The following is a 25,150-nucleotide window of genomic DNA, read 5'->3' on the forward strand; positions in this document are numbered from 1 at the left end:
TTTGTCTCATGAGCAGGTACTGAGGTGGTTAAAAACCTCCATGAGAGTTGTGGCCTGTGATTGTGAGACTTCTTCTTATACATACGCTCTTGACAAACCTGTCACCTGCTCTGAAGCATTCTTAGAGGTATTCAAACCCAACTAGGTATGGTCCTGAGCACTCTGCTCTAGGTAGACCAGCTGTAAGTACACGGGTTGTGCTGCATAGTTTCCACAGGAGCCTTTCCACTTTGGTGATACTGTGATCTTTACTAATGTCACACAAAGAACAGTCTGTGCTTGGGAAAGGTGCTGAATCTCTCTATTCAGCTTAAATGGTATTTTGTGTATTTCATCCTGCACTGGTGCATGGGATTATCGCTCCTCAAATGCAGGACTTTGCATTTCCCTTTGTTAAACGCCATAAGGTTCTTGTTGGCCCATTTTTGCAGCCTGTCAGTGTCTTCTGAATGGCAGCATGTCCATCTGGTGTATCAGCCACTCCTCCCAGTTTTTTATTGTCTGCAGACTCACTGAGTGTGCACTCAGTCCCATCATCCAGGTCATTAATGGAGTTGTTAAACAGTATCAACTCCTGGAGTGCACTACCAGTGGCTGATCTCCAGTTAGATTTCATGTGAGTGGTTACAAACCTGTGATCCCTGCAGCTCAGCCAATTTTCAGTGCAGTCCACTGCACTGTCTGTAAACACAGTCCATACTGTATCAGTTTGTCTGTGAGAATGTTGTGGGAGACACTGTTGAAAGTCTTGTTAAATCAAGGTTAACGTCTATTGTTTTCCAATCAGTGCTGTAGAGTACTGTGTAAGAGATGTAAAGTTTTGTCAAGAGTATGGTTAGAATTACTAAGAAAAAGTAATGAATTTTGACAAATAGTAATTAACAAAAGCAGATACAAGATATGGATTGTTTCTTATGTGTTATGTATAAAACACTTCAGTAGACAGGTTTGTTAAAATTTAACAAAATTAACTTAAATTTGAGAGGAATGCATGGAACTTAGATTTTCTTCCTCTCCATCCTGATAGCTTGTCGGTTGGAATTTTTCAAGTGTGTAACTCATTTTACCAGATCAGGTTTTCTGTATCTGCCTCAGTAAAGCTGCAGCTGTGTTGATAGCTATTTCAGTCATTTGAAAAGTTTGCTAGATGTGTGTCTTTGGACAAAATCACCTCCTTTGAGTTTTACCTTTGTAACCTGGATTCCTGAAGTCCTATGGGGAGTCCTATTTCTCACTCAGATTTCTCTGTGTTGTATTTATAGCAGGTTATTTTATTCTTACTTGATTATTGTGTATGTTTAAACTTGCTGAATTTGTTTTCTTCTTTCTTTTCTTTTTTTTTTTTCTTTTCCTCTTTTTAGTAATGAGAAAATTTGTCTCATACCCATCTTTGATAATCAGAGCTGAGGTTTTATCTCTTCCTTGTTCTGTATAGTTTTGTTTATGCTCATGCTTCAGTGCTGATTTTATCATACCCATCCTGTAGTCTACTTTGCATCACTGCATTGTAGAATTATCCAGGACTTTATATTAGACATTCCTATATTTTCTTACCATATTCTCATCTTTGTACCTTCTTCCAGGATAATCCATTTCCTAGTTGATAATTTTTAAACCAATAAGAAAGTAACAAAAACTCTAGCTTTCAATTACCCATGAGAGACTTTAAAATCCCCTCTGGTTTTATTTGCCTTCCTTCTTTTAGCTAGTGAGCGTCTTTGGACAGTGAAATTAACTTCCTATACTCTCAGACACTGTTTTCCTATACTCTCAGACACCGTTTTGCAGATCCGTGGCATGCTATCAAAGAAATGGCATGCATTTTTAGGCTTTATTCAACAATGACTCTTCAGTAACTCCCACTGTGTTCAAGACATGTTTTCTAAAATAAGTTTTAGGTTTCAGGTAGTTGTAATTAGCAGTGACCCTAATTGTTAACTATGTGGGAGATTGAAGCTTGAGTGTAAATACCGCACAGATCTTTTCACTAATTTTTAACTTCAATAAAACCAGTTAATTAAACTTGCTCTTAAAAATTAATTACGTATGTGCTAGAAACGTGATGGTTCTTGTATCTTAAAAAAAAAATCTCAAAAACAAAAAACACGTCTCTTTGGCAGGGCTGAGAACAATTAGAAATTTTCTCTCCATTAACACAACTGACAGTCAGAGGTGTTTTCCACCTATATAAAGTGAAAGCTTCAAAAGCAATCTTCTCACTCTCTCAAGATATTAACAGAACTGACTTTGCATTTAAGTTCTGTGTTATATTTGATAGAATATTTAAAACTTATTTTTTCAATCTCAAGCAAACAGTGAAATAGGTTTCTGTATCAAAGATATCAAAAAAATTTATGGAGCAACTAAATGCTCTTAAAGTATTATTTTGATTTTTTTTTCTTTAGAAGCAGAAAAGGAGATATATCAAGTAGCAAAATTTCTTTTTTTTTTAACAAGTACTGCCAAAAGTTACAACCTAAATGTATTTTGGTATCATTAATTACATTTTTCCAATATTTCATGCTTTTTACAACTTATATCCAACATCATATCTGCCTTCAGTACTCCTGTAGTCCTGGAGGACTTTAATGTTTATTTGGTTTGGGAGTATTTGTCTTGCTTTTGACATAATTATCTGTTACTGAAGGAGGAATGTATGTAGAAAGCTAGATCAATATGGCCATATTCTTTTCATATCTTATTAAGAAACTGACAAGGGAAAAAGGACTTGTGCAAATTATCATTGAAAACATATTAAATGAACCATTTAATTAATTTAACTATTAGAATAGCTTAGTTTTCTAATTTGAAAACCAATAGTAATAAAACATCTTGGCAATATATTAGAAAAGATTACTGAGTATATATTTATTGAAGGTGGCATGTATGTGTACTATGTAGTCCAAGTATAACATAAAATACAGTATTTGTAGTGTATCTCTGGCTATGTTTGGATATAGGTTGCTGGTATTTTCAAAGATGATGACTAAGAGAAAGCATGTAGTACAGCTAGCAACATCCCCAGCTTTCTCACACTATTGTGCTGAAGTTAGATAATGCTGACCTTGGGGGACTAGTTTTGTTTAGTGGGAGTGCTAGTACCAGCACCAGTTGGAGAAATCTGTTTATTGGGATCCAGTCTGTGCAGGCAAACTGAATGGCACACACATCACTGAATACTTTTTTTAATACTAACATATTACTGTAGATGCTGTATTCTGTAAAATTTTAAAGTAGGATTTAAATATATCTTTTTTTTTTTTTAAGAGAAAATGCTTGAATGTGTGTAGATGACTTCTTGTGGAGAATATAAACATAAGAACTTTCAATTTGGGTTTATCAGTTCCCTGTTAAACTGTAAAGTGTGTTGCCTCATTAGCTCACCCAACAGCTTCATTTAGATTTGCTGTGATGGGAAAAGCAATTAAGCATGCAGGGCTGCACAGATCAGAGCTATGGAAATGGTGCAGCAATTTGCTATAATGTCTAAGTCACTCCGAGAAATTTCTTTTTAGCCCCACACCTTCTTAAAGTTGGGGCAGGAGCATATTGTGGTGAAGAGTACCAAATACATACCTAATAGTGGTTCAGTACCCACACTATCACTTAAAAGTGGTTTGAATGTAATACTAGCTGCTAGGAGGAATAGGTGATGATGGAAACTAATTTTCCTTACTTTTATATATAAAAGAATGCTTACAAAAAGGACGTAGATGTTGAATGGTCTCACAAAAGCAGGTTCTCAGTTTCATTAGTATCTGTGAGTCTGCTGGGCTTTTTTTTTCTGATATTAAGAAAGTAACGAAGTGACATTGTGAGGCCTGTTTAGTAGGGATTTAGTAGTTTGAGGTTTTTTTCCTGGAGGCCTGGTATGTTTATCTTTTCCTATTTATCCCTACTACTATAGAGGAAGAAATCAGAGTTTCCTCTTCACTATGGGTTAGTTGTAATGGCTTCAATGTGATCAGGCAGTCTGGGGTGGAAGTGTCTTTGATTAGTACTCTCCTACCAGTTTTCTTAAAGTCTTAAACTATATAGAAATACAGAACACTATCAGTATGTCCTATAGAGGTGCTGCCAAAATAGAAAATGGTCTAAGAATATATAAGAAGTGCTTGCAGAATGTTTAGCTTCCTCCAAGCTACAATCTGCTTATAGTAGATTTTCATGTGTTTGAAAAGAATGTGCATTAAGATGAAAGAAATGCATGCCCAATAATTGTCTCTCACTTCTCAGTTATGTGTACATATTTTTATGCAGTTTGCTGTTTTCTAGCTCCATCATATATTTGAAGAACTGATCCTGCCTGACATATTTTTCAGAAATTTAAACTTTTAAAGTTTTTCAAGAAAATTCTTCTAACATTTTTATGGGGATGGAATTTTTTTAAAATGTGGCCTTTTCATTTAATTGTTCTAATGGGACAGTGGCTCTGAAAAATTAAAAATGTTGCAGACAGTTTTCTTTTGCACTTCTAAATACAGAAATATGAATCAGGTTTTGTTATTATAACAATTATCAAATTGCGACCTTGCAGAATCAAAAGGAAGCAAAATCACATTTTGCTGTAATTTGTAGAACTCAATTGCTTTTATCTCTGATTGGCTGAAGTAGGTATGTTTTCCTTCTTTTGAAAACTGAATTACTTAAACGCTCTCACCAGCCCCCATTTGGATAATAATAGCATTTGAAAACTGTTATGAGAAAGTGCAGAAAGCTAACATGTTTTAAGTAAATAAACTTGGTTTATTGTAGTCTCTATTTTTTTTAGTCTATTATTCTGGGTTTTAATTTTTTGCTATTGACCAAAGATAATACCTTTACATTCATTACAAGGCTTTATTTTAACTATAAAACACTGCATAGTCACAGAAATTATGATGAGTTAAGTTTTAGATCCAATTACCAGATTTTCTCTTTAGTTTTCAAAAGAGAGCAAGAGAACGGAGTAGAAACAGAGTACCAGCTATACCACAGATCATATTTTGCTGTACCATTTAAATTTCAAAGAAACTGTGTCTCAGTTTCTTCAATGAAAATAGAATATGAAGACATCTGCAGCCAGCCTTAGTTTGTACATCCCTGATCCTACTCCTTCAGCTCAGTCACTAGAACCATCTCTCCCCTCATCTTGCAGCTGACTTTAGCAGTAAATAAAAATTAAGTGTACCAAGACACATGTGTGTCCTCACCATAGTTTACAGACAGCTTATGTGATTGATTCTGCAGGGGAAGACTTCCTCAGACCTCTGTGGTCCTATTGTGCCACCAACACCAATGCCACAGTTTTGGCTCAAGGCACAAATACAGGACCTTGTCTTAAGATAGAAGAGCTGAATGTTTACATTTATAAAATTAATAGTAAAAGTTATTTTTTAATTTGAAAACAAAAGCTGTATAAATAGATTCATCTAGCCACAAAAATGTTCAAACACAATAGTAAAGACATAGAGGCAAAACCATTAACATTAATGACAATCTAGTTCTTCTGTTTTAAAAGGTTGGTTATCCACTTTCCTCTATCTGATTGATAAGATGTTATAAATGTCAGAAGAGTTTGTATTTTCTGGTTAAACTTGCTAGAATTGTTTATACTGAGATCAAAGATACATATGTTCCTTTATTATATGTTCTTTTTCATGTTTCTTCTAGGCAGGTTAATTAAAATATTTCACTAAAAATTACACTAAATACAGAGCCCAATAACAGCAATCTTTGAAGATTCCAAAATCTTTATCAAAAGAACACCATTTATATTTACTTGAAATTGGTGTATGTTAGGGTAATTACTGCAGTGCCTTCAGGCTAAAGGAAGTACTCTCAGCCAAATTATACAAGGGTGTGGATTAAATGAAGCATTACTCTCTGTTTGGCAGCAGTGGATATAGATTGCAAAATCAGGGTGTGACGTAGTACTGAGGAAAGACTCTGCCAAAAGTGATTTAGCCTGAGTGTGCCCTTACTTTCTCAATTATGTGGATCCTAAACCAACCAAATCTAATTAATTCCTAAGTAGGGAGGTCCTGTTAACTATTTTCAGTCTGAGCTTGTCTGTACTTTCAGATAGAATCATAGAATAGGTAGGGTTGGAAAGGACCTTAAGATCATCTTATTTCAACCCCCGTCATGGGCAGGGATACCTCACCCTACACCGTGTCACCCAAGGTTCTGTCCAGCCTGGCCTTAAGCACTGCCAGGGATGGAGCATTTACCACTTCTTTGGGCAACCTGTTCCAGTGCCTCACCACCCTCACAGAGCTTGTCTGTAATTTCTGAGCTGTTGAGGCACAAACCCAAGTGTTGACAGAGTGCATGCTTAGATGCAGTTCTGCCTGGTTTTAGAGGTGGAAAACAATTCTTCTGCCCAAGGGCTGTGCAGGAAAGTATCAATTCCCTGTCTAGCAGTTCAGGTTCAGCAAGAATGCTGTCTATACAGCAATAAGCATAAGTGAATAAGATGGAAGGAAATTGATTCCCTCCTTGTGTTGCTCCAATCCTTCTGTTACTACCATTTCCAGAGGAGCTGGGAGGACTGCTACTGACCAAGTAGCAGCCGCACAGGTGAGAGGTATCTCCTCCTTCCTGGAGGAGACCTAAGTTCTTAGTCTTCATTCCTGGTTTTGACAAGTGGGCAAAAGCCAAGTAATTTTAAAATTATTTAAATTAATAAGTATTATTAAATTGAAATAATTAAATATAAAATAATTACAATTTAAAAATGTGTTTCTGAGATATACAATCCATCCTTTTTTTGGTATACATGCATACTTTTCCAACTGTTTTAAAAACCCTTGCTAATTCTGTAGGTAGATCTTTTTCTGTGTGAAATAACTAAACTTTCATGGATTCATATGCAACTGTTATCGTCGTTGCTTAAGCACAAAGTTCAGTGACAGCAGGCTTTCTTCACATGACTTATTCTATTAATAGAACACCTTTTAAATTAACTTTGGGTATTTGTGGTCCATATTATGGTCTGCAATAAACTGTGATACCAATGCAGCTTGACACTGATTTTGTTGGTTCTATAGAAACTAATGCTAGAGGATGGTGGCTTGGGAAAGCATTGAGAAAGCAGCAGGCATGTACAGAGAAGTGAAGGCCTCTCTTGGGTGTGTAGTTTACACATTGCTATTGTCATACAACCTAGGGACTCGGTATTGTTTACAGAGCTGGCCTCAACATGATGCTTTGATCCAGGTGAAATGAAGGCTTCTCTGGAGCATGTCTTCTCACTGTTAGCTTGCTTTCTTGCTCACTGGAGGTTATAAAGAGCAGTGACGCATTGCTTGCTGGCTTCATCTGGGGTGGTAGAATTACCTTAAAACTCTGCCCCTGAAAACTTGTATTTGGGTGTTTTCTGCAACCTTATGGCATGCTCCAGTGAAGGAACAGATTGCACAGGTTCCTTCCTCATCTTTTCTCCTCACAACTGGGACTCAGTTTCTTCAGTTTTTACCTCCTCGGCCAGAGGAAAAAGATCCAAATGACACACAGGCAAATTAAAAAAAATAACTCTTCTACAGTCTTTCCTGCTCATATGGCCCGAGACTTTGCTCTGGTGTGCTGGGGCAGTTCTGCAACTGTGTAGCTGGTAGTATTTGAAACTCTGTATCTCATCTGAAGATTGATTCCAGTATGTAGTATCCCCATATGCTTCTAGATATCACATTACCTTTTCCTATCCTGTTAATGTCTCTGTTTTGAATAAAGGGCCACTGTCTGTACTTCAGCTGTCTATGCTAACATCTGGTGCCTCATTGATTGTTTGTTGTTTGGTTTTTTTTCCAGATTAGCTGAAGGGTGTTGCAGTGGCACGTGTTGATACAGGTCTTTCTGGAATCTTTTCAGAGCCTGACTAGTCAAAGGAAGCGGACTGCTGCAGCTAATATGCCAAATAATAAAATATACTCAATATATGTTGAGGATCTTTTCATGTGATGAAGTGTTCAATAACAGAAAATATTTTGAGAATTTTTTCACCAAATTTCTCATTATCGCTATCCACCAGTAGAGCATAAGAAGCACTGGACAGTGTCCACTAAATACACATCTATATCACATTATGTACACCTTTAACAGTAGTTTATTGGAAAGTTGTTCTTGTGCTAAGGAGCACTTGCATCTTTTTCTGTCTACTCATATGCCTAAAGGATCTTCAGCAATTGAAATTAAAAGTCTTCCTCCAAATCAGCTTTTCTTACCAAACCAAATAATTTTCAGGGTAAGTTCCAGGAATCCCACAAAGAAAACAAGGTGTTTCTAGGGTCATCTGCATCACCAGTTCTTAACAATTTGGCACATGCAAATGTGCAAAAACCACCTAGAAAGATTTAACAACTGTGTGCTTTATGCGAACAAGGCTATTGAGGCATATACTTTGAGAGTTCCAAACTTACCAAATATTGCTAGACAGTTTTCTGTGTTTTGTACAGTTGTTTGGTCCTTTTGAAGAAACAAATATTTGTAGCAGTTGGCAAATAAGTCTGTTTTAAAGAAACCTCGATACCAATTGCAGTGATTTGCATTGCAGATTGAACCTTGGAGAGGTGTCTGTTCTCTCAAGGATATCCAGAGTTGTGGAAATGTGGTCTTGGCCCAAAGCTGGGCACAGTCCATCTTTATGAACCTTCGTGTCTTGGTTTGCTGTCTTTGACCTCTCCTCAGATCAGGTACCACTTTGTAAATGAAAGGGAGTATTGCCTCCTAAGATGTTCTTTGCAAACGGTTTCCTTTCCATGCTTAATTTTTCAGTATCCTCCATCTAAGACCCAAAGACAAATCTGTCTAGAACAGATTGCTTTCAGCTCTTTGTCAAGTGATAATTCTTGGGGTAGAGTCTCTTACTAGAAGGTGGCCCTTAATGGCTAAGTCATCTTTTTTATGTTCCCCAACGTATCATAACATTTGATATTCACGTATTTGTATAACCAGTTGTAGCTTCTGATGGAGAACTTGCATGGTGGCTGAAGGCTGAGAGTATAACAATAGTGATACTTTCTAGAGAGCATTCTAAAAATCCACTGATGTAAAAATAGTAGCAGGTGGCTATTGCATTATAGAGAACTTTGCAGACCTTGTAGGTGAATGAAACTGAAAAATCAGCATTGTGGAAGCTAGTGCTCAACTGGATCTGCAGTGTGTTGCTTTAATGTTGGATTTAACTTTTCAATATATTTTTCTTTACAATGGATGATGCCAATATTATTCTCAAGAGCTTTGTCACATATTCACAAGGATGTGTATTAAGATTTTGTTACCAGATTTGCTACAGGCCATTGTTTTATTTCCATACAGTTTGAAGTTAATTAGAAAGGATTTACTTATTTGTATATGCTCTAATCCCTGATAAATAGAAAAATGTAGTACTTTCTCAGAATAGTTTGTTCATAAATTGTCTGAAAACTTGAAAGCGTGCATGCACAAAAATTCACGTGTGGTAGGTTGGTTTCACCATACTCATGTTCTCATGAAGTATCTGACCGATCTGGTTTCTGAACTACGAAATGGAGAGTAAACTTAGGAATGTATTTTAAAGACACAGCTTTCTATTTCTGACAATACAAGAATTGTGTCTGCTGTTGACTTTTTTAATTTATTCTCTTGATTTTAGACTATATTAAAATTCTTATAAAATGGTTTCCTGATTTCCTGTCTGCCGATGACACTGCATTTCTCAGATTAATAATGTATGAATTGTTTGGCAATGTCATGGAATTTTTTGGTAATATTTTCTCAAAATGAATATTCAGTACTAGCTGAAGGTGCTAGTTTAATGGAGAAAGTAGGCTAGATGCAAACTAGTAGTTATTCTGGTCATGGCAAAGACCTGAAATATCAAGCTGACTTTTTTTTCCCTAGGGACAGTACATATGTTCTTCAAGCACTTTCAAGATTTTTTTTTATTTGAATTTTTTAAAATATTTTTTTGGGTCTCAGTCAGGACTTGATTTGACACTCAGAGGCTGCTGGGTAATGCAGAAACTCAGTAGTTCATGCAGCAGCTAGTTATTTTTTCTTAGCTGAAAAAGCTGTGCATTGCAGAAATGTTAAGGGCTGATTTTGAGAAGTAGTTGTGATATTCTAAGCATGTTTTCTTACAGCTTTCCATTTGTAGAGCAACAGGCTAATTTGGTTTAAGTAACTAGGAGTAACTAGCCATTGCTGAATTTCAGCTGTGGGATGCAAAGTAAATTGGTTTGTTTTCCTTCCTGGTGTAACTTTTGTTCTTTGTCTTTTATCCCTAGTCAAGTATGTTTTTTAAAGACATGAGTAAACCTCCTGAGGTCAGTAGACATCTGACTTCTAGAGTTGCAGGTAGAGTTAAATTCTATTTAATTGTATCACACAGAAATTAACTGAATTAATAAATATAATTTAACTGTACTACATATTTTTAGGGAATATAAGCATAAATCCTTCTTGAGATCTCCATTTCCTCTTATTCAGGGAGGGTCAGTTAATGCGGAAGCAAAAATATTGCCAACCTAAAAGTGAAGGTTGCTACTTCAGTGCCTCCCTAACTCTAAGGGACTGAAACTTTTCTATTTCATGAAGTAGTGTAATACCACAGGCTTTATTTAATAGAATGTAAAATAAGTTTCTTCTCAAATTTGTTTTAGTTTGTTTGCTTTTGAATAGTCCTGGTAAGCTTAGCAAAACTAATAATGACTTTCTCGGGATATCTGCAGCACTGGAAGAAAAATAACTCTTATTAATACAAAGTATGCGTCATAGTCTGCTTTTTCCTTACATCTTTTTTATCTGCTATCTAGAACTTGTAAATAATATTGCCAATCTGATTTCAGAATGCTGATAATATCTGTGCAGGCTTATTGATGTTTGCTGTAGAGTCACTTTCTGTTCTCTACACTGTAGAAAGAAACAACTGCATACTATACCCCCTGCTCATTTTAAGTTGTATCTGCTGCCATTATGATGTAACGTTAGAGATTGTCATAAATTAGCGCATTCCTGATTAGCATGAATTCAATAAGTGTTCTTCAAAAGAATGCCTTTGGACACGTGCTACTACTTGCATTGTTTATATATGGTACTGTAGAAACTTAACATTTGCAAGAAAAATGTAAGATGATGATTTGATAAGATTACTCAGAAATAATTAGGTGGGTGTGTAGGCTGCTAAATGTATTTGATTTTAATCTCTAATTAAAAAGTTGGATTTTTTAATTGTTTTTGTGATGCAATAGTTTTTACTTCATTATACCTTCTGTAAATAGGGGCCAGATTCTGCCTGTTCACTGTCCCTAAGTACAGGATAAATCTTTCTATGAAACAGTGTTCTTCTCCAAGCCAGTGAGAGACTATCTCCATAGCTCCTTCGGGAGGATTATTCTAAGACTCGGAGCAAATAGATGTTGTTGCCCTTGTATGCCTTGAAAGGAATAAAAATGATGGCTAACCTCGAATGAATATCTCTATGCATTCTTTTGGCTGATGGTAGATATAATTATGTTGTGGGATATGGCGCTGCCAGCAGCATAGTGTTTTTTCATGTTAGTGCTGTCTGATTCTGAGGTATCTCATATGAGGATTGGAATTGGTGTTACAGCAAAGGTATCTGTCTGTGGATCTACAGGTGTGAATTCAAGCCTTGCTCCATTCCATTGCACCGGTGTTCACTTACCTCTGCTGCAAGGGCGTGCTTGGTCATTTTGGTTGGGGAATCAGAGGCAACCAGATGCAGTAACTAGAGATAACTGTGCCAGTCTTTGGATAAGAAAGATAATCTTTTTAAGCACACTAGACCAGTTGTCTGTCTCAGTTTAGGAAGACTCTGACTGACTCATGGTTTGAGATGCCAGAGTTCTCTGAATATCTGGAGCTGGGACATCTACTGGAAAAATCACGTGTTAGTGTGAAAGAAGCTGCAGCAATATTGTGAAACTGCATGGTACTGAATTATGTAACTCCCTAGAGTTACTTTTCTGGGTAGCTGTTTTTAATACCAGGATTTAATAAAATAATTGGGTAAATATTGCACTTTTTTCATTGAAAGCTTATTCTTTGCAGACTTTTCTGCATAGCATAGTGTTTTGAATGGCAGTCGTGGCCTGATCTATTGACGTAAGTTCCCAAATTTCTTGTATTTTGTGAGTTTACAAGTCTTCATTGTGTTATTGGGGATGGGAAAAGGAAACAAAAAGAAGTTATGCTTTTCTGCCTATCAGCATAGCTCTGTTTTGGCTTAACTGGGGAGGGAGGGCTTGTTTTGTCATTGCCATCTAAATCAGTCTCATCAGTAACTGTAAGAGTGACATCTGGTAGCAGTACAACTAAGGCTTCTCTTTCACATTTTTTAAAGTTTACGTGACATGAAAACAGAGTGGTCATATCTGACTGGTAACATAAATTAACAGAAGTTTCTCTATAGAACTTATAGAAAGTAATACAGTAAACAGGGAGGGATTTTATTTTCCTATAGATTTTGTGTTCTTGTTTTAAGTGGGTAGATTGGAACCCCACTTAGAAAATGAGAGCGACATTGAGGAGATACTTCTTTTCCAGATTCTCTGGTAAAAGAAAAGGGTTGGGAAAAGACAAGGAAAGGGCTGGTAACAGCATGGGCTCATCTGACATTGAGTAGACTTATATCAGTTCAGAATGCATTGCAAGAATATAATGGCTGTTTGTAGAAGTCCTTTGCATTCAGCAGTGATGCCATCACAGTGCTTTTGTATATAAACTTAAACATAGTATGTGAGAACCATCTATTTTGAGAATACACATTTTAAGTGGCTTGCAAGATATGCCTCTTAAGAGAATTAACCATTTCCTTTGGCATCATGTTAGGATAACTGTTTTAGAAAGAATGCTGAAAATACTGTGTTCCTTGTCTCACTTTGGACTGCTTTTCGATCTAGTTTTCTTGCTCTGCCTTCAGCCGACTGTGTTCTAACATAGTTTTATAAGCTATGATATAGATTAAACTTCATTTAAACAGTTTTCAATACACTTTGGTCCTATCCATTCTCCAGTTCAATTTGGAATATGTTCAAAATAGTAGGTGTTAGGCTAAGTTATGTAGAGCAGAAGTTGAAGTCGGTTTTCACCTATAAAATTGGCTATTAGGAAAACAAAAGGTACACTTGTGTACCTTGTCTGGGTGCATCCATTCCTTTATGTGAACTCCATCTGAAAATGTTTGCACTGGGTTTTGAAAGTATTTGTGATCCTGTGTTTAAATAAAGGAAAACAGATTCTTACCCAGTGTATAAACAATCTTTTTATTTAATGAATTCTGTTTGATCTGTTAAAGCATAATTGTGAGGATAAGGCCTTTAAGGGAAGATAAATATATTTATATAATTACAAAATTACCTTCTTTCTCTTATACTTAGCTTGAAAAATTACAGTAAGAACTGAGTAATACTTCTCTGAAAGATTTCACTTTAATAAAAAACCTCAAAACTTTGCTTGGAATCCTGAAGTACAGATTATACTGCATACTACAATCCTTTCATCACAAAGGCCATACTTTTGAGTAGGTGACTGTGCTGAGAACATAATTCTGTTTACTGGGAGCAGTTTTAAAGCCACAGAAGATAAGTGGGACAAGAACTGAGCTGATATCCATATAATTCATCTCATATCTGAACTGACTTTTTTTTTTCCCAGTGTTTGTTGTTTATTTGGGTATATTTTAACTATGCCATGTTACCACAATATAAATTATAAGAAGGTCTGCAATAAGAAATACTGTTTCTTAGAGGAGAGAGTTTATTTTCAGATCTTTCAGGATTTGTTTGTGGGGCTTTTAGGTGTTAATAATTAGTATAAACTTGAAACTCAAAACCAGGATAATCTGGAACTGGAACAGGTAAGATTATTTTTTTCTCTCTCCATGCTTTAGAGGGCTTAATCACAGAAATGTCTGAATATTATATTTTTCCAATTTTCTTAGCTATGTATGTATTTGTTTGTTGGTGTTCTGTGATTTTTCTGAGTATTTTCCAGAATGAACTTTTCAATGATTTCATTAACTGTAGATTCCATGAGACTGGAATCCTTGGAGATTTATGATGCACAAGTACCTTTATTAATAAAAGAATTAATTTATTGATAGCATTTCACAAAGGGAGAAAAAGCTTTCTTTTGAAAAGTTAATTAAAATACCAATTTTGTAATGAATGTTCTCTCAGCCTCTATTTAGAAGAGGATTTTTTCAAATAAACATTTAATATTAGGTGACTGTAGACACTCCAGTAGGATAATAGTGGAATTATGTGGCTCCCTAGAAGGACCTAGTTTTTCCCTATTCTAGCTTTTTTGCTATTAATTTAAAACATATAATAGCTAAAGATGGTGTTACTTGAAAGAAAGTGTTCTTAATTATGTTTATATACATATTGTTGTTACATACATATTGTGTTGCATATTATTATACATAATTATGTATAGCATATATATATGTATATAACAATTATTTTGTTATATACATAACAAGTGCTACTTTGAGGCATTGTTGCTGTTACCATATAAATTTCTATATAAGTTTAATATGTTTGGAAATGAACTCATCTATTTCCTGTGTATTTCAGCCCAGCTATTTAGAATTTAATCTCTTTAGATTAATGTGCTTACCTAGAGCAGAGAAAGCAGGCAGTAAAATTTGGAACTTGGTAGTACAGACGTGTTTGGAGCAGGAGGACAGCTACTTGATTTCTGTCTTCTTTTCTCTTTAGTTGTAATCATACTGACAGGATATATTGCCTGAAGTGACCCAGGGGAACTAAGGATAGACTTTCAGTTCACTGTTCAAATTGTACAGGAAACTAATAGAGTTTCAGACTCCCTCTCAAGGCAGACAGCTATGCTATTTTTCAAAAGATACCAGTTCTTCAGTAGGCATTTAGCTAAACCCTGCACATGTTTGGGCTCCTAAGAGAATTGTAGCAAGAGGACTATGTGGACCATAAAAAGAGCTGTACTGCTTTTAAATTGTGTCCATGTGAACATTCTGATCATTTGAGAAAAAGCAACAGCATCTCTATTTGAGACATCTTAACATCACATTTAGACAATAGCAGCGTGTTCTTCTAGAAAGAAATTATCCTTCTCATGTGAAATGAAGAATCAATGCAGAGTAATAGGAGATACAGTAATTCAAATGTTAATCCTTTCATAGGGAATATTAGCTTCTTAAGGTGTACAGGGTTTTATGAAGGTGAAGACATCAAATGCTGTTAAAGAAGATTGTTGGAGAGTTCAAGTAAACCTTCTGAATGAACAAAAATGCTGCTTCACTAGTGATTCTGAAGCATCTTTAAGATAAGACAGATAAACCTGGGTGTTGTTCCTTTTAGGTTAGACCTTAGCTCAGGCTAAATGAGAGTCCCCACAGGTCACGGTGTCCTACATTTTTGAATGAAGTGGAAATGTCCTTCTGTAATCCTGACCTCAGTTTCACTACCTCACTTTAATAGCTGAAAAGTTTGCACAGGCTGGATCAGAGAGAACCTAAGCAGGCACTGCTGAGGCTGTTAGTCACACCTGCTCAGTGACAATTACATGCTTCATCAAGCATGGAACCCTGTCAAACTAATAGTGTGTAAAATTGCTTTAAAAATCTACTGCATCATTTGAGAAAGAAGGGATGGGTATTCCCTTGCTTGCTGAATGGACCTTGTTTTGTGAATTAGGAATATTTGAAGAGGTTTTGTTGTGTTTTGTGTTGGTTTTTTCTTTTTGGTTTGTTCTTTTGCTTTGGGGTTTTTTTTTAATATGACCACTCTAAATTAGGAGCTACTAAACAAAGGCTTAGTAACTGAAAACTACTAACAGATAACACTAAAGACTAGTTTGAGGTAACCAATAGGCATGCTTAATATTACTAAATAGCACTGGCTCTGTGGAGCACAGAATATTTGAACCCAAGTGTAATGTGGTCTGTTTAGTCATTGCACCTCAAGCAAAGTAATAAGAATTTCGTGTTTGTTTTGGAAGGCTCTAGCCATGGAAAGTGCTAAGTTAGAACCAGCGCCAGTGCTAGAATTCAGTACAGCACTCCTTGTGTCTTTGAGCTACACATCTGTCTCTCCTATGCTTGCCGCAGAACAGGTCCGCACTGCCCTTTATTGAGGCTTAATTAGGGATATCAGTCTGAGCATAAAGTTTTCACCTGGCAAGCAGCTAAATGTAGAGACTGCACAGAAGTACTCATACAAAAACATACAGTCCCGAAGTACTTGGAGGAAATACATCTTTTCCTTAGAACAAGAGCATCAGTGATATTACTGATAAAAATACGGGTTAATATTTATTTTAATGAAAGTTTGAACATTTTTCCAAACAAGCAATTGTTTTAATAATTTATTTTATATAGGTTTTGTCTTAGAATGGGTTTGTGTGAACTGGCACAACACTACAATGCTCATATTGAAAATCCTATGGTAGACTATTAAGCTGTCTAAAGAAGAAAATATTTTATTACACATACATCTTATTGGTCTTGAGTTTGGGATTTATTTATCAAGAAATTAATATCGCACTTGTGTACAATAGTATATCCATATGTAGTAGTATCTCTGAGGCGGCTTGCTTTGGAACTCTGTGAGTATGTAGATAACAATATTAAGAGGAATAATATGCCCACTGGTTTTTGGTGTTAGCAACTAGCTTATTTGTAAAAGGGTTAGCTTCAGGTCTGCCTGACTAGGGGTTGAGTTCAGAACTTGTTTGTATTCTCATCTCTTCTTAAAAGAGATGGAAAAAAGTAATAAAAATCTAAGTAAGCCTTTCAGAATTAAGCATTTCAGAATATATACAAGCTTTTTTGAAATTAAGATTGTAAAATTTTTAATCATACACAAAATTGAAGAATCAGTTATTACAGGATTTCTAACAAGTATGAAATTATTTGCGTGCAGAAGAACTGCAGGAGCATGGTTTAACTATAATTACTTGAGCTTGCAGCTTTTTTATTTAGAATTGTCTAAATTATCTCAATCGTTAAACATTTTTGAGTAAACCTCCTGTGAAAGTCAAAACCACTAGGTTTTAGAAAGTATACTATAGATGGAGGTGTGCAAGCTTCCTTGTGGAGCTGTGCCAGGACATTAGAAGTCTGAATCTGAAAAGTCCTCTTTATTCAGATACTGGATTCCTCAAGAGTAGGTTTTTTGAGTGGCAAATAAAAGAGTTTTCAGAACTTCTTCCTCTTTGAAAACAAAACTTGTTTCAAATCTAGTGTCTCACAGAGAAAATCCGGCGGGCTTAACTATGTGTTGTCTGGCATCTCTATACTTGAGAAACCATTCTCCAACAAAGCGGTAGCATTTTTCACTGTCATGTTCAACAGTTTTCAGATTTTTGTATCTTTTCTTTTTAAGATGTTTTCTTAAGTATACAGCTGGGGAGACCAATAACAAAAAGATAAATCCATAGATGATGAAAGGATTTTCCTGAGCTTAGTAGTTAACATAATAGTTTGAAAAGAAAAGAATTTACAAGTACTTGTTGAAGTGCACTATGTAGAGAGTGAATAAAATAAACAGCAAGATGTGTTGTGATAGGAACTCAGTGATCAAAGAGAGCTACTGAATAGACATAGTTATTCTTTCAGATAAAATAAGGAAGTAATTCCTTTGAGAGTTTTTGTTGGAAAACTTTGTATGCATTACTCAGAAATTCAATGAAGAGAAAAGCAATACAGCCTAGATAATAGTGTCAGCTTTGAGCGCAAGGTGGCATGTGGACATAGCTTCAGCTATTTCTCCAAACCATTTGAATGGAAATATTGGATTAGTTAACCTTGTGTCAGGTCTGTTAGTTAAATAAACCCTCCAACTGTTCCTGATTGAAGGTTGCATAGTTGTAACTGAAAGATGCTGCTGCTTTTCATTACAATTTTGTCAAACATGTCCTGCTAACATAATGATTTTAAAATAAAATGGTTTATTCGATGGAAAAGGATAACAAGCAGAAAATTCACAGCCTTTTCTTTTCACAGGGTGTTTCAGCCCAGTAGGAAATCCTCTTAGCCGAACACTATTGGGTAGACTACAGACGGTAAGGAATTCTATCTTTGCATTTTTTTTAAATTGGTGTTTAACTATAAAATGTCATTATTCACAAGTTCTCACTGTAGAGAGGAGGGGTTTTTTATCCTGCCTTTATTCACAAAAGAGATATCTTCAAGAAAATTGTCTACATGGGAAAATAAGCTTTTGCTGCAGCAAGCTGGTAGTGAAATCACATATCTGCAAATTTAAAACTTTATATTTTTTCATTATTTAGTTTTTGTTGTTTAGAAATAAATAAGCTAAAACCACAGTACTGTGGTTTTGATTGTAAGTAAGAATACCAGCATTGATAAGTCGGGAGAGAAAGCTGGGACAATAACCTGAAGTTGAATCCTATTTGAAGCACCATGTTTTCATTGTTTACTCATTCCTCACCTTTTTATAACAGGTGAAATCAGAGATATCTTGTATTTAATTGCTTATCTGTTAAATATTGATTGAAAACTTATAGGAATTATATTTGTTCCTTTCTTTATTTTCTGGTTTCCTGATCACCATAATAAAAATCCAACAAAATTTGTAAATGCCATTAATTCCAACTATACACTTCATAAAACTGAATTAAACACAAATCATGTGGAGAGACTAGTGACAGAAGAACAATTAACTCTGAATACTGATCATATGTGTGCCTCTATAAAGCTGGACTTGTACTGGAGATGTTAATCCTCCTGCACCCATGGACAGAATGTCATGCTTTAATATTATGTCTTAATTGCTAGCTATTGGTAATTTTTCAGAGAAATGTCAGAAATGAAGGTAAATTAATTTGGGTCATTTATAGGTGTTTAACAATTTGGATTTGGGGTTTTGGTTTGGGCTGGCTTAGGGGGTTTTTTGGGCCTATTTTATTTAACAGAATTTATTAATAGAGTTCTGGAAGGCTGGTAAGATACATAGGATCCCCCAAGAAATTTTGAAATTAGGGTTGTACATTGCTGTTTCGTTAGGAGCTAAAGGGTTCTTGTTTTCATATTTTCAATTTTTTAGCCGTCAGTATCTAATTTTTAGGAAAATGTATAAATTGTTCAATCAGTATTTGTGTTCTCCATCACAGCAAGCTCAATAGATGTTTACAGGATCAACTGTTTTGGAAAATACTAAGTAGCAGCTAATTTATAATATTTTTTTTTTTTTCTGAGAGAGTTAAATTAAGGTTTTGAATACTTTTGTTACTTTTTCTGTTATAAATGCAGTAATATATGTAAATCCAGGTAAACTGAGTAGTTTATATCAAGAAAATAGCATATTTACAAATGTCAAAAATAATTGAAGAGGTTTTGAATAATTTGAGGAGCTGGAATATTTCATATGCTTCTGAATTGATCTTTTTTCCTTTTTTTTTTCTTTACTTTCTGGGAGTTTTTTTTTGAGGGGGGAAGGAAGGGGTGTTGTTTTTTGTTTGTTTTTTTTTTGGAGAGGGGTGTTGGTGGTGGGAGAGGGTTATCCCTGTAGGCTTTACTGCAGCAGCTGTGTTTGCAATTCTGTTTTCTGTTTGTATATTGCAGGTTTCAATAAAATGCAGCCTGGCACAGTTTTGGGTTTGTTTTGTTTTGTTTTTTTTTCCTCTAGGCAGATTATAGATTCCCATACTTATTAAATATTGAAGGGCTGTAATCAAATAAGGATTGTAATCATCTAAAGCCTAAGGAAGTAACTTTACAGTGTCTACAGACAGATTAATTAAGGCCCAGGAAGAATACATTATTCTTAGCAGTAAATACTTTTAGAATAATTCTAATTTAACTATTTATATGATCCTTGTACTTCTGTTTCCCACAGACTAAATTTGTACAGTTAGGTGTCCTGAGCTAGGAGAGTGTTGACAATTTATTAGACCAGAGAACCAGAACAGAAATATGACAGTGCTAACAATATTCAATTATATTATGCTACATCTCAGCTTCTTTAGCATGTCATTAATAACTTCAATTACTGGGGTAAAGAGATTGTATGGTATCCTTAGGAAAGGAGAGGATTAAGAAAATTTCTAACCCTTGGGTTCATAAGAAAAAACAAAAACAATAGAACAACTTTAAAAGCTCAGATTGATTCTATACAATTTTTAAGTGTTTTATATATTATCTTGCTTTTAGGCCAGTTGTGGGGGTTTTTTGAGCAGTATAAATTAATGTCTTGTCTCCTTTAAAAAACAAATGAAAAGGAAACAGAACCTAGACTATTACACACTGAGACACAGATTTACTGAACAGACGAGAAGTTTTAACACTCATTCCCTGTTTTACAGTTTAGTGTTTGCGCAAGTAATGCTCCCAGTTTCTCTTCCATTCTGGCAGATAGCAGGTATAGGGAGGTGAAGTGGAGAGAAGCAGTGATACTGTGCAGCATCCAAGAAATTGCTGTTGTTGTTCATGTCCCTGAGTCTGTCACTCTAATGGGAAAACAAGGGAGGGTGGCTTTGGCCCTGTGTGCACGCACATGGGGCTCACTCGGGTAGTCCAATGACTGCCTAAAATTAATCTTAGAAAAGGTTATTTTCCAAGTGTAGTTATTAAGAGTCGAAGACTAATTAGAAGTGGGACTTAGTCTCTATGTTTATTCTGTTACAAGGAAGAGTGTGTTTACATATGAGGAAGCAGCATATGAAACCATCAGTATTACATTTTGCCATATTTTTTTCTTTAAACTTTGGTATTGTGGTGTTTCAAATGTTATTTGTTCAGTAGTAGAAATGAAATGCTGATTTTAATTTTTTTACAGGAATGGCAGTAATAACATATCACTTGTTCTTACTCAGTGCTGCTTCTCCGTAAGAGAATAAATACTATCTAATGACCAGATGCTGTTGACCACTATACATCTGCATGAATAAAAGCAAAACCTCCATTACCACAATCACTGAAGCTTCCCAATTAAAAAGAAGCCATAAACATTTTAATTGGCAGAAATTGGTGACACTTCCTACAGCAACTTACTTATGAGTTTATCTGCAATGCTCTCTTACCTGCAGTGCTCTCTTTTGTGTGACTGTCTTAAAACATTTTTTGTTTGGTTTTGTGTTAGAAATGTCAAGGCTATGTAAGTGGGTTACTTGTTGGATAACCAGCATCATACTCCATGGTCTGGAACTCTGCATCAGTTGTTGGATCTATTTATCTTCTTCTGTGGATGTTCCTTTATTCAACCAAAATCAGAGTGACACGATGGGCTTTTTCAGCAAATATTTTGTTCCTGTTTATCACAGATTGTCTGCCTTCCAAAAAGCCCAGTTCCTCAGAACGTAACTGTAGCCCCACAACAGAAAAAGATTAACTAGTTTCCATCTTCCATAAAAAAAAAAAAAAAAAGGAATTGTTAACACTGTATTAAGGGCCATGTATTCATACACTTCAGTATGTCTGTCACTTTTTTGGAATTGTGAAAATGTGGCTTAATCCTAGAATCACAGAATGGTTTGGGTTAGAAGGGAATTTAAAGAACATCTAGTTACAAATCCTCTGCGATGGGACAGGGACACCTTCCACTAGACCAGGTTGCTCAAAGCTCCTTCCAGCCTGGCCTTGAACAGTGCCAGGGATGGGACATCCACAGCTTCTCTGGGCAATTTGTTCCATTGCCTCACCACCCTCACAATGCAAAAAAAAAAAAGATGTTTCTAAACTGAAAGGCCAATAGTTTTTGCTGTTACTTGTAGCGTAGCTGGTAGTTGCACTATTTGAGAGATGGCATGGCATGCCAGAGGCAACTCTGCTGCCTTGCAATAGCTATGTTTGTGGTAGACAGCTGTGGCAATTCCCGTGTCCCGCTGGAGGCAGGGTGTGTGTGCAGCCTGTGAGGTACTCAGAGTATCACTCCAAGAGCAAACTCCTTGTTGTTGCCTTAAAAGTTTAACGCAGTATCTGAGAACATTCAGCATAGTCTCAGGATGACTCATGGATTTTAGCTTATTTCCAAACAGCTTGCTTTCTTCAGGCTCTTCTTGGTTGAGTGTTTGAGAGTGCGTAAATACTTTATTGAAAAGAGAGACAGATTGAGACACAATAATGGAGCAATATGAGTACCTGAACTAGTTACCTAAATAATACTAATAATTCTGATGAATCATTTTGAGCAACAGGAGGCACTCCCATCCCACAGGCTAAGCCCATTGCTTGCACAGTTCTCTTAACCTTGAGAACTGAAAATGAGAATTAGCTAAAACCTGTAAGGCAGTACTAGCTACCAGTAGACCACTGAACAAGCCACATACTCTGAACTGCAGCTCCACCGGTCTTTGTTCAAAATTTGTTTAGCAAATCAGGCAGTTACACTTTTCCCCTACCCCTCTGTGTATATACGTAATTACTCAGAACTCTTTAGGTGGTAGGCTTGGATGTTCTGGTAGATGTTAAGAACTCAGTGTGACTGTTTGCTTTTATACTGTGCCCATCTGTATGTACTGCGTGTGTCTGTAACTACTGTGGCAATACCAAAACAATTTGGAGAGTGGATGGAACCTCTGTGTTCAGTCAGTTATTTCTTTCCCATATGGGATAAGCCTAGCTAAGTTAGGAAAAAAACACTGAGGGCAAGAATCTCTTTTCTAGTGAATGCCATTTATTTTGCTGAGGATTGCAGTAATAATGGTCCTTGGATCACCCTAATAAAAAAAAAAAATGGAGCAATACATTTTAGACATATGTTTCTAAAAAAGCAAGGGAAGGGCAGTGTATGGAAAAAAAAAAAACAGTTAAAGGCGGGACTGTAAAATATAAAAAAGGTGAAGTATATTGGGTAGAAATTCTCATATTTAAATGCTGTTAATAATGTGCAGATTGCTATGGGTGGAAATGTTGTTTACTTCACAAAGCTCACATTTGATTCTTGTCTGCTAAAATGTTTTAACTGCTGTGTAATATTTCTATTCTGTATTGTAGTTTGTGTCCTTTCATGCACACAAAATCTAGAGGAAACTGGTTTCCCCTTTGTGAAAATAGGCCATTGAAAAGTTAAATAACACAAGAAAAGGACTTCCATCTCTTCATTTGTTCTAATTTGTTGTTCCTCTGACAATTTTCATAATTTTTCTGGTTTAAGTCTTCTTTCAACTGAATAAGTCTATTATTTGAGAGAAATCCGATTTTGTAGATATAAGGACATTGAAATTATTGCATTATATACCTGCTGTTCCTTTGACTCTTTTTGGAAGTCTGAAGAGTAAGTGGTAAAGATAGACCAATTAGAATTAAATTAAAAGCCTTGGTTATTAAAACCAACCTGAAATTCTCCATTTTATGAAAGTGATAGCTTTTGCATACTGGTTCAGAGGTAAAGTTCACTGCAACAACTTCTTAAACTTCTACAGCAGTGTTTGCGATGGAAATAAGCTTAGACTGCAGTCATCAACCCCCTGTCTTCCCCAGTGTTGTTTTTACTGTAGTGTACATACTTGAAAAATTTAGTATCTTTTTCTAAATATCTACATAGCCAATATTACTGTGTTGCTTAATATCATGTCTGCTTTCTCTCTTTAAAAAAGACATTTTATTAGTGATAATTTTTATTGGTTTACAGTAGACATGAAAATACTCAAAATTATAGTCAATCAAAATGCTTCATATTAAAGTTTCTAAATAATTTCTTCCTCTAGAATGATGAATGCCTGACTGCACTGGGTATGAGAGGAGGTCGTAGTTGCCCACTCGGGCAAGAGACAGTAAGTATTATGTAATTTTTTTGCAGTATCTTCTATACCTCTTGCACTCTCTCTGTGCATTTTGAAAGCACATTCTGTGTTTTGGGTTTTTTTTTTATTTCTTTGCTCAGCATGATCCCAAGGGATTTTTGCTACCCTAGTTTTTGTAATTTTTAGAAGCATATTCATAACTGGCATAACCACATTACTGGTTTTATGTCACTCTTGAAAAATAGTTTTGTAACAATTTGATGAATATGGGGTTTTATTTTTTGCTTGAACTTGGACCTAGACTGAACTTAACAAACGTCTGAATGTCACACCAGAATTTCCATTACTTTGGGCACTAATATGGGTGGCTTACATTCTTCTTTGATCCCAAGGTGTGTTTTTGGTATTGCATTATGGCCGTTTTCTGATCATATATCTCCAGAGAACATAATATCTGTTTCCACATTTTGCTTAAATTGCCAGGCTTGCTAAACCAGTTGTCTTACAGAATGCGTGGTGGTTTATTTTTTTTTTATTTCTGGGAGACACAGTGGGACTTGATTGGTTTGAACCATTGCTGGCTGTGTTTCCATGTTACTAAACTTTTGTAATATATGCTAAAAACCCAAAACATTTACACCAGAACCATCTTAAAAGCATGCTACAAAAAAAAAAAAAAGTATGTGTTTCTCTGCCTGTCATTGTTTTTCATGCTGCCAAGTAATTAGTGTTACTTTTTGTTTTGTTTCTAACCTTAAGTGACCTCATGGTTTTGATTGTACTAATTCTAAGGAAACTGTTGTCACTTAACTGAAGTGGGCACTGTTAGAGCACCCCTTAATGGACACGATCATCCAGGCTTCCGGTTCTATACTGTTTCTCTATGATGATCATTAGTGTGTTTTACTTTGATTCCATTCTGTAGTTTATATTTCTGTATTGTCAACATCACCTGTAATTACTGCGTTAGCATTCCTAATGCAGGGAGGAGAGTTATGATAAAGGATATTTCATTGTTTAGCTTCTTTATGTAAGTTCAGGATTACTGAATGTGTATTAAGATGAATTTCCTGTCTACTGAGAACTATGCTGATAGCAATTCTTTGATGCTGACCAGATCACAAATTACCACATAGAATTTACAGTGGTAGAATAATTTCCATCTTTTCCCATTCATAACCGATTTAATCTGTTTAATCAGTGATGTGGAATTTTGAAGATACAAGTGACATTGGCTTTATTTTTACACACACAACCCACAGGCTCTTACTCAAAATAGAAACACAAATATAAAAAACAATGTACAGTTCAGCAGTCTTAGGATTTAAATGCAAGCTTTGCTGTCTCCTTCAAGCCCCTCTAGCCTCCTTGTCACTCCTAACAATCCCCATTTCTGACCTCTTCACTTGCATTTTTGTAGAGGAATCTGAGGTTAAGGCTATATGTAGGGGAGCAGTGGTCTTCGTGTAAAATAGGTCAT

General features: G+C 35.6%; 1 protein-coding gene across 4 annotated transcripts in view; it reads left to right on the plus strand.

Annotated features, from left to right (window-relative positions):
- AHI1 (Abelson helper integration site 1) overlaps nt 1-25,150 on the plus strand; it is an 85,404-nt gene that overhangs the window by 43,438 nt on the left and 16,816 nt on the right. For 2 of the 4 annotated variants that reach the window (XM_061475013.1, XM_061475014.1), the window contains exons 20-21: nt 17,972-18,030; nt 23,635-23,700. In XM_061475013.1, coding sequence (XP_061330997.1) covers nt 17,972-18,030; nt 23,635-23,700 — 125 coding nt within the window. Of the gene's footprint in view, nt 1-2,120; nt 2,231-7,791; nt 7,969-17,971; nt 18,031-23,634; nt 23,701-25,150 lie in introns of those variants that run through there. The other 2 variants (XM_061475017.1, XM_061475016.1) reach the window with 2 other exon arrangements.

The sequence above is a fragment of the Pezoporus flaviventris genome, unplaced genomic scaffold (assembly GCF_033815535.1).
Source record: "Pezoporus flaviventris isolate CSIRO_AGI_PZ_B2104156 unplaced genomic scaffold, CSIRO_AGI_Pfla_v1 ptg000081l, whole genome shotgun sequence".
NCBI lineage: Eukaryota > Metazoa > Chordata > Aves > Psittaciformes > Psittacidae > Pezoporus > Pezoporus flaviventris.